Here is a 10,523-nt window from a genome sequence, read left to right as displayed (position 1 = left end):
GGGGAGGGGTGTCTCTCAGCCCAGCCTGCATCCTTTCCAATCTGGGACTCCTCAGAGGATGTCTGACTCCCACAGGGATCGAGCCTAAACCGGCAGTCGGACATCCCTCTCATAATTCGGGACTGCTGGCTCCCAACCGCTCACCTGCCTGCCTGCCTGATTGCCCCTAACCATTCCCCTGCCAGCCTGATCACCCCCTAACCACTCCCCTGCCAGTCTCATTGATGCCTAACTGCTCCCCTGCCAGCCCGATCACCCCCAACTGCCCTCCCCTGCCGGCCCAGTCCCCCCCCCCCAACTGCCCTCCCTTCCCTGCAGGCCCAGTTCCCCCCAATTGCCCTCCCCTGCTGGCCTGGTCACCCCCAACTGCCCTCCCCTGCAGGCCCAGTTGCCCCCAACCACCCTCCCCTGCCGGCCTGGTCACCCCTAACTGCCCTCCCCTGCTAGTATGGTCACCCCAACTTCCCTCCTTTGCTGGCCTGGTCGCCCCTAACTGCACTCCCCTGCCAGCCATCTGGTGGTGGCCATCTTGTGACCACGTGGGGGCTGCCATCTTGTGTGAGGGCATGATGGTCAATTTGCATATCACCTCTTTATTATATAGGATATTTCTAGAACTACTGTTGACCTATATCGGGAAAAGGAAAGGGTCAGTCCAATTTAGGAAACCACGAAAGGACAATACTTGCCACATAGCATCAGTTCAGAGTGCACCTCGGTACCCACGAGTGTGCTGACTGGCTGGAGTTCAACACTGTGCATCGTGCAATATATTACATCTAATGTGACATCACACATTTCCAGTTAAGTTTGTCAAATTTATAAAATCCAATGCTCAGAAAAAAATTTTTTTATAAAAACAGTTTGAGCTAGACCCAAACAAAGAGATTTTTGAGACCTGAGGCACAAGCACACAAATTTGGGGATTTGAAGAGAATGTTGGGAGAATCTTTTATTTTCCTGGGTGACAGAATTGGGATGCCTTACTATCTCATGGACAGGAAGTCCCCAGTCTGCAGAGTCATGGGAATTTAATCATTGCAGTATAAAATTAATGTCCTATTTTATTTCTTTCCCAATCTTTTTATAACTTTGAAGATATGAAACAAGATTAGTCTAATAGTATGGTTTATTTCTAAAATTACAAAACTGAAAATCATTCACAAGGAAAGAACATATAGGTACTATAGGGTTCTCCATAGAAACTAAGCCAATAAAAGATATTTTATAAAACCTAAGTCATATGATTCTGGAGGCCAATAAATCCCATGACTGACAGTCTGCAGGCTGTAGAACCAGGAAAGCTCATGGTATAATTCAGGTTAAGTGTAAAATACTAAGAACCAGAAGAGGCAATAGTTTAAGTGCCAGTCCAAGTGTAAAGGTTCATCAGCCAGGAGTGCAGGTATCTGAGGATAGAAGACCATTGTCTCAGCTCAGGCAGAGAGAACATCCATCCTTTCTCTGCTTTTTTTTTTTTTTTTTTTTTTTGACAGACAACTGTTTAGTTTTTATTCCATAATCATAAACTTAACTCTGTAATCCAGCTAGACTGGGAAAGGGGAGGGAAATTATGGAACCCAATTAACTGGCAAGAGCACAAAGATTATGGAACATTCCAAGCAAATCGGGATGAAGGGGTGCTCTCCTGAGCTACAGAAGGAACGGTCTGGTGGTTAAGATAAAACACAAGTCAAATTTATTAGAGTTGCCCACAGTCAGCAATGGTGATCTTCTTGCTGGTCTTGCCATTCCTGGACCCAGAGCGCTCCATGGCTGTCACAATATCCATGCCTTCCTTCACCTGGCAGGAGACCACATGCTTGCCATCCAACCACTCAGTCTTGGCAGCGCAGATGAAAAACTGGGAGCCGTTTGTGTTCGGTCCAGCATTTGCCATGGACAAGATGCCAGGACCTGTATGTTTCAGGACAAAGTTCTCATCCTCAAATTTCTCCCCATAGATGGACTTGCCGCCTGTGCCATTACGGCGTGTGAAGTCACCACCCTGGCACATAAATCCTGGAATAATTCTGTGAAAGCAGGAACCTTGATAACCAAATCCCTTCTCCCCGGTGGTCAGAGCACGGAAGTTTTCTGCCGTCTTTGGAACCTTGTCTGCAAACAGCTCGAAGGAGACGCGGCCCAGGGGCTCGCCTTCGGCGGCGATGTCGAAGTACACGGTGGGGTTCACCATGGCTAGTCTCGGGCCGGCGTCTGCAAAGCCTCTCTGCTTTTGATTCTATTCAGGGTCTCAATGAATGGGGTGATGCCCACTGCATTGGTGAGGGCTCTCTTCTTTACTCTGCCCCCTGATTCAGATGCTAATCTCTTCTAGAAACAACCCACAAACACTTCCAGGAATAATGGTTCACTCGCTATCTGGATATCCTTTAACTGAGTCAATTTGTCACATAAGATTAACCCTTACAGAAACCTCTAAGGATTCCCTTCTCTAGGAAGTAAATAACCTTTCCGTTTATCCCTACATAGAGTTGTCAGATTTAGCAAAAACAATAGCAAAACAGTGCTCAGTTACATTTGAATTTCACAAATAAATTTCTTTTATTATAAGTATGTCCCATGAAATATTTGAGACATGCTTATTCCAAAAAATGTTTTGTTGTTTGCCTGAAATTCAAACTGAACTGGGTGTGCTGTTCTTATCTGGGAACCCACCTTCTCTGACATTTTTGTATGCATTATTGCTAACATGTTTTATCTGTTCTCTAGCCCACAAGAGCAAAAAAAAAAAAAAAAAAAAAAAAAAAAAAAAAATCACATTTCTGCCTTTTAAAAACAGTTCAAGATCGGGGAAGGGCGTGGACCTTGGAGAGAAATCATAGAAAAGAACATTGTTTAGTAGGGCTTTCAGTGAAGCAGCTATTCAAAAGTGAAAACCAATATGTTTCTCTCCTGTGCTTAAGAATTTACATGAAAATACCAAGTTTTTCTGATTTTTCAAGATTCATGTTATATTGTTGTAACACACTATTACTGGTTTTAGTGGAAATGACAAGTGAAAGGAATAATGGAAGTGTCTGCAAAATTCAATAGAAAAAAACATGTTTTGAGTAAAGAAGACTAATTTAAATCTTATTTAACTTTTAATATTAATGTCATCTTTTGGGGAAAAACAGTAAAAATCATATGCTAACAAAATTGTTTCTAAAAGTATATCTTTTTCTACTCACAAATATTGAATTGCTTGATTTAGTGATTCAATTTGAATTTAGAGACATCACAAGGATTGCGGGATCAAGTTAACGTTGTTTGCATTGTTAGCTGGTTTCTATCAATGCGATAGTGGTGTTAATTATCCATCCTTTCCTTTGCTTCTTACCAGGGAAGAATGGCTCCACAGGTATTAGGTTTACAAATTACTCATGTGCATTTGTCCCCTATGAAATGTTTCGGCTAATGTGTATCAGAGGATGTTGTTCAGACCTAAAATCGAATGAAGTTTTCATTTTCCTCCCGGTTGAACCGAAGACAGCTAGACCCACACAATTGACTTAGCATCTGGCAGCAGGCTGAGAAGGTAGTCTCTTTTGGGACCGCTTGAGGTCGGTTGTGAATAATAGTAAAAAAGCTAGCAGATTTTTAAATTCCCTACAAGGGTGAGGGTGCTAGTAGAATTTTATTTAAGTAAATAATCAAAATTGGCCTTACATATATGGTCTTTGATGCCCTGTCTTTTTAATAACTCAACAAATATTATTTCTCTGCAAGGTGCGAAACCCATTCCAGTCTTCCAAATGCCTGATGCTTAGACCAATGGCCTGAGGACTTCTCTGTTGAATGAGTTTGAGAAGACAGCAAAAGCTTTTACATATCAGCGGAAGTTCCTGGGAGAATCCTAATTACACTGGTGCATGGAGGCAAATGGAAATTTGAGGAGCTGGAATAGTTCAGGACAAGGACTTCTTGCTTAGTTCTTTGTCTTTTCCTGTAATGGACCATGCTAATGCGATTGATCTGCTGACAAAAGATTTCATTTTATATCTTTTGTGCCTGGCTCATGGATTGCTAAATTAAGGCTGAGGTCAGAGGTTAATTTAAACCACCCTCTGGGATCTGATGCTAGGTAATCATTTGTAGATATTATAAACTTGGGGAAGGATTTTCACTTGCCTTCCCTTAGCAAGCTAGTGCAGCCTTCCCATCTTCTAGCTGTGAGATGAGAATAAATTCTATTTTTTTAGGTTCCTCCTAGTTTGATGTATTATCATAATCATCAGCTTTAAGTCATATATATTTCCATATCATACCATGTTTGAGAATGGGTTGGGTCTTACAATCAAAAGCAGCATTGGTTATATTGATCGTAATAGCAAGGCTTTTTTTTCCTGATGGTCATAAAATAACATGGCATTTGGTAATTGTTAGATGCTTAGAACTAAATAATTACTGCAGATTATATGAGGCAGCTTTCACTAGCCATTGATGTGTATCTTTTGCCAGCTTATTGACATCCTGATTTTTACAAAGTCCTCCCTAATTTTGTGATTCTCTCAATTCTAGCACTTTGCTTCTGGTACCATTTTGTATATATATATATATATATATATATATATATATATATATATATAAACCTTGGAGATAGAAACCTTGAGTGGTTTGTTTCTTCATTTATCCTGTTACATAAAATAACCATTAGTCCACTTTGCTGCCTATCTATTAGCATTATCTTGTGATACAGAATTTTTGAAACCTGGATTCTTTGTCTGTCGGGATCGAAGAATGAATCCACCGACAGAAAGTGATTTAGCAAAGGTAGAGATTTATTGAAGAACAAGTACAGAGTCCCACTGAATGGACTCTCAAGTAGGGAGGGGGAAAGGGTCCCACTGAGTTCTTTTTCCCTGTGGCTTATAAAGGCTGCAGATCCTGGTGCCTTGATAGCCCCTCTGATTGGTCACTATCCCCTAGACTGGTTACTATAGTAACTCCTGGGCTCAAGGGTTGAGCCTTACATGGGACATGTGAGATTCCCCCCACCCCTCTTTCCTTATTGTTTTCCTATTCCCTTTGGGCTTTCTTCTTCTCCTTCTGAATGAAGGGCTTCCTTCTCTTTATTTTGTAAATATAGACCTTTTGCTGTTCTCAGCTCCCTCATTCTATGGAAATGTACTTGTTGCAGCTTTCCAGCTCCCCTATTCTATGGAAACATACCTCCTGCTGCTCTGCAGCCCTGTGTTTTCTCCATGGCCCCCTTAATTTCCAAAATTTCCCAATCCTGTCCTATTTTACCCCTAAAATTCCTGTTTCACTTGTAAAAACATCGGAGACTTTTATTGAGCTTCTATACCTCAGAATGTTACAGGAAAACCGGACAAGAACCAGACAGCGCACTGAGAGTTTGGAGTTACACTTTATTCACCACGGCGGGCTTAGGGAAGTGAATACAAAATATAAGCAAAACTACAAGCAGAATTTCCCTTTTTATAGAAGAGCCAGCCCTTTGTGCGCTTGCTGGCAGCGGCCTTGAAAACTATACAGTTCTAGCCAATTAAAAAATGCACCTGGCATGGCATTGGGTGTATCTAGTCTCTGGCCTACAAGGTCAGAGAGCTAAGTTTATCTCCCCCACTATTCAGGCAGGCTAGAAAGCAAAGTTACTTTTTCAGAATAAGAGGCCATCCAAAGAACAGCAGAGAATTCCAAACAGTAGTTTTACAGAATAGGGGTTTTCCTTCACAAGAGGAGCCAGAGAAAGATCCTGGAAATAGGTTTGGGCAGATTGTTTTTTAAAGAAAGGCATGTTAGAATGCTGCTCTTACTCTTCCTGACACTTTTAATTATTTCTCACACTCCAAAAGTAAGTGAATTTGTTGTTCTAAACTTTTAAAGATCGTCTAAATGTTGGCATACAGGATATAAAACTATTGACATAAATGAAGATGTTTTGTCAAGATTTCACTCACTCTTTGGTAAACTTCCTAAAACATAGCAACTAAATAATAAAAGCCCTTTCTATAACAGCTTTTTTTAAAAGGTATTTACAATATGCATGCTTACACAGCATAAGTATAGTTGAGAAATTTGTTAGTTTTTAAATTATTTTTGTTTTTTATTTGCTATTGTTGACACTATCACATATGTCCTCCATTTCCCCTCTTCCCTTTGCCCATATCCTCCCAGGCCCTGCCCTCGCGCCCCCCCCACCCCCACCCCCGCGACCTTCAACACATTGCTGTCTGTGTTTATGGGGTATGCATATAGGTTCTTTGGTTAATTTCTTCACCTTCTTTTATCTAGTCATCCTGACCTCCATCCCCTCTGACATTTGTCATTCTGTTCCACATATCCCTGCCTCTGGTTTTATTTTGTTCATCAGTTTATTTTGTTTATTAGATTCCATATATGAGTGAGATCATATGGTATTTGTCTTTTTCAGACCAGCTGTTGTTTTTTTCTTTATTCATTGACTCCACAACACTTTATTTCAATTGATTGTGCATACACTATTAAGATACAAAATAAAAATAAATTAAATTTCAATTTAAGTTATAAAATGCCTATTCAAACGTGCATTTTGTACTGCTATGTTTGATCTAAAAGGTAAACTGTACATGTATGGAAGGAGAGTGAATAAAAGCAGACACTTCATGGAAACAAACTTTTGTTTCTTAAAGATGATGTCATGGAACTTAGTACTGAATGCAACAATGAGAACATCATAGAGATTGGATAACTGAAATAATGGATGAGATAAATTATTATTTGAAATTTATAAACTGAGCATGAATGGTTCTTTTTATTTACTAACATTTTAAGTTTTGTTGCCCAGCCGGCATGGCTCAGTGGTTGAACATCAACCTATGAACCAGGTTTGATTCCTGGTCAGGGCACATGCCTGGGTTGTGGGTTTGATCCCCAGTAGGGGGCTTGCAGAAGGCAGTCAATAAATGATTCTCTCTCATCATTGATGTTTCTATCTCTCTCTCCCTCCCTCTCCCTTCCTCTCTGAAATCAATAAAAATATTTTTAAAAAGAAAAAAAATATAAATGTTTTTGTTTTGGAAAAAATATTATCTCCAAGTTGACATCCTATACTTTAAGTATGAATGGATAGATAAAAATATATCAACATAATTATAGGTAAAATGGCATTAACATACCATAAATGACTATGGCCTTGGAAGATGATGTTATTTAACTTATAATACAAAAGCTAAAGATATAGACACCAAAATATGTGAAATATATTTGAATTCATTTTTAGTTAGAATATATTTAAAAATGAACACTGTCTTCAAAGGAAAAACATTGATATGATTTAAATTATATTTAAAAAATATCAGAGCCATTAGTGGGGGAGGGGAAGAACCCTGCATGTAGGCTATTAGCATCTCAGTATGCTACCCATTATTCCAATCTGTACATCATTCAGAAATCTAAATAAAGGAGAAAATTGCTTTCTGTAAGTTGGACACTGTAAGCACACATAGAGCATGTAATTAATATAAGATGGAAGGCTGTATTCATTAGGCATTTCTGTCCTATAATAATAAGGGTTATTCTTGCTCATAGAGATACTAATGGAAAACTAAGTTTAACGTAACTTTTTGTACAGAAATGAAATACTAGCATTTAGAATTAATGAAAACACATAATGTTGAATTTATTACATGTTTAAAAATATATAGCAACTGAATTTTAAAGGATATCTTTTACCAAATTACTACCAAACTCAGGGCAATACAATAATTCATAATTCAGCCTTTTCATGAATGGAAGTCATCCTTATTCATAAATTTCTATGTTTCATTTCTAAGGATTATTTTGTAGCCACATTAACTTGGCATGGGCATTTGCCTTCATCTAGGTGCTAACCACAATGGGTGTCAATATATTTGCTCTGCTATGAGAATAGAAAAATCACTTATCACTGCGCCCACCTACCTAAGAAGTCAGGCTGTGAATACATTTTCATCCCTCTATCATCCAAACTAAAACCTGAAATTTTATGTGGCAGACATTAGTATTTTTTACCTCTACCCCTTGGCAAACAAAGGATATACTTCTGCTCACATTTCACTAGTCAAAGAAAATTATCTGCCCAGCCCTAACTGGTTTGGCTCAGTGGACTCAAGGGTCCCAGGTTAGATTCCGATCAAGGACATGTACCTTGGTTGCGGGCACATACCCAGTAGGGAGTGTGCAGGAGGCAGCTGATCGATTATTTCTAACTCTCTATCCCTCTCCCTTTCTCTCTGTAAAAAAAATCAATAAAATATATTTTTAAAAAAAGAAAAGAAAATTACCTGCCCAGAGCTCAATTTAAAGCAAGTGCTCTTTGTCCTTGCCAAACCATGTCTTAAGAGTCTGGTTTTCTATGTCCCCTATTCTTGGTTTATTGCATTTCCATAAAATCTTAAAAGAAATGTGTACATTTTCTCTTAAAATATATAGGAGTTTAATTGACATTACATTGAATCAGAAGAATTACTTGAGGAGATAAATAATTGTACAAAATTTAAACTTTCAATCCAGGTACACATGACACATTCCTTCATTTCTCTAGATCTTTCCCGATGTATCTCAAAGATTTACAGATTTTTGTGTAGTGGTGTTATATATGCCATTTAGTTGATTTATTCCCAGTATTTATTTTTGTTGCTATTGACCTGTTGTTTTTTAAAATAGTGTTTTCTAAATTTATGTTGGTACTACATATAAATAGGATTGATTTTTGTTGATTGAGTTTGTTTTGAACAGTGTAGCTGAAGTCACTTATTCTAACAGTCTGATTGCAGATTTTAGATTTGCTTCACAGATAATCAGATGATCTCCAAATACTCCTTTTAGGTCTTTTGCCCTAATTTTTCCTTGCTTTATCTTGGACTGAAAAGAATGGGAAAGGATACGTCTCTTATGTAGTAGGACTCCATCTTAAACAAGAGATAGCACAAGCAGTGAGAGAAGAGTGCAACTTAGGGTTCAGCTATGGATCAGGGCTGGATGATTTTGAAGAAGTCATTTTAACTTTCTATTTCTCACTTTCATGAACCCATAATATAATGTTAGTTAAAGAGATTCCTCAGTCTTTCCCAGCTATAACACTCTATTATTTTACAGTATGATTCATTCTCATAGGATTTAAATTTTTACTTGTATAAAAGATCTCAATGTTACTTTAATAGTAAAACAAAATCACTTCTAAATTTAAAATAGTTTTATTTCCTGAAGTCATTAGGAATTTAAAAACCTAAAAAAAACCCCACACGTGTTAATTTACATTATCTTAAAAGACTTATTTTCACGCTTTTCAAAACTACCCACAGAAGTCATAAAAATATTTTCATATTGAAAATGTTGCAATGTCTAATACTCTTTTCTATTCTTGGTAACATTCAATTTTCTCATGAATATTTTTTACACATGTATATAATAATGTTTTGGGTCCATGGAGACTTCAGAGTCAAGTGCTGCTTCCTTGAAATATTGAAACCTAAATGGACAGCACTTACTGAAAACAAGACTGACATCACCACCCCATTCCACACACCATATGGCACCAAGTAGCTTCCACTCTCTGCCAAGATGTAATTCAAATCAGTGACCTAGAAAGAAAAGACTACATATCCCATTACCAATCAATCCCCTGAGCCACTCAGTCTCTGCTCAGTAATATTTTAATAAATCATTTTCGTTTATATTGATGAGCTGTTAATGCAAATTGTAAGTAAAAGGACAGTTGACTTTTATTAGCAATGACATGAATATATAATATGCTATACCAAAAATGCCATGCTCTGTGCTCAACATGATGCAATACAACTCATTCATCAGAAAAAATATGGAATACTTTATAGAACTTCATGAATTCATACTTTTATTTCTGATTTACTGTCTTATATAGTTTCTAAACAATGGGCGATGGCAGAGAATATTAAATATAATTTAATATTCCATTGTGTGTCTTTTTAAAATTTATGTTAATTGACAAGAGTTAGTTCTAATAATAGAAAGAGTGTAACAACTCCTAGTCACTATTTTAAAAGCTAGTTGATTAAAACTTATTTGGTTTAAGTTCACAGCTCTAGATGTGTAATTCTATGCACATGAGTTGATTTTGTCTGACCCTTTCTTTTCATTGCTTTTTTTATATGATGGTAGCATTATTATTAATTGTGACACCAATTAACAACTAGTATTTTATAGGTTTTGAGGTTATGCATAGCTATCAACTTTAATGATCTCTTTAAGTCTCCTCCAAACTCTGTAATTCCTCGATATACTGATTCCCTCATTCAGTCTTTGTTACTTTAGCTACTTTATGCATTGTAACAAATGTGAAGAAGCCTATCTAATAAAGAGGAAATATGCTAATTGATTGTCCCACCCTCAAAGATGGCGGCACCCACAGCCACAAGATGGCAGCGCCCAGTCCCCTCAGCCCCACTGGAGCAGTAGGCACACGGCAAGGCCAGGCCCATCCCCATGCAGGCCTGGCCACTCCGTGCACCTGCCTTTGGAGTCCCCCAGTCCCCTTAGTCCCCCAGTTGCCCAGGGCC

General features: G+C 38.2%; 1 protein-coding gene across 1 annotated transcript; it reads right to left on the bottom strand.

The window, feature by feature from the left end:
• Nucleotides 1-1,676: 1,676 nt before the first annotated feature.
• Nucleotides 1,677-2,207, bottom strand: LOC132230013 (peptidyl-prolyl cis-trans isomerase A-like). Its single transcript, XM_059686800.1, has one exon. It carries the CDS (start codon nucleotides 2,195-2,197, stop codon nucleotides 1,703-1,705), a length of 495 nt encoding a protein of 164 aa, XP_059542783.1. The 5' UTR covers nucleotides 2,198-2,207; the 3' UTR covers nucleotides 1,677-1,702.
• Between the last annotated feature and the right edge of the window lie 8,316 nt (nucleotides 2,208-10,523).

The sequence above is a fragment of the Myotis daubentonii genome, chromosome 3 (assembly GCF_963259705.1).
Source record: "Myotis daubentonii chromosome 3, mMyoDau2.1, whole genome shotgun sequence".
Lineage (NCBI taxonomy): Eukaryota > Metazoa > Chordata > Mammalia > Chiroptera > Vespertilionidae > Myotis > Myotis daubentonii.
This window is presented reverse-complemented; position numbering and strand designations above follow the sequence as displayed.

Coding starts and splice junctions, on each gene's coding strand:
- LOC132230013 (XM_059686800.1), bottom strand. CDS start 2,197: ATGGTGAACCCCACCGTGTACTTCGACATCGCCGCCGAAGGCGAGCCC.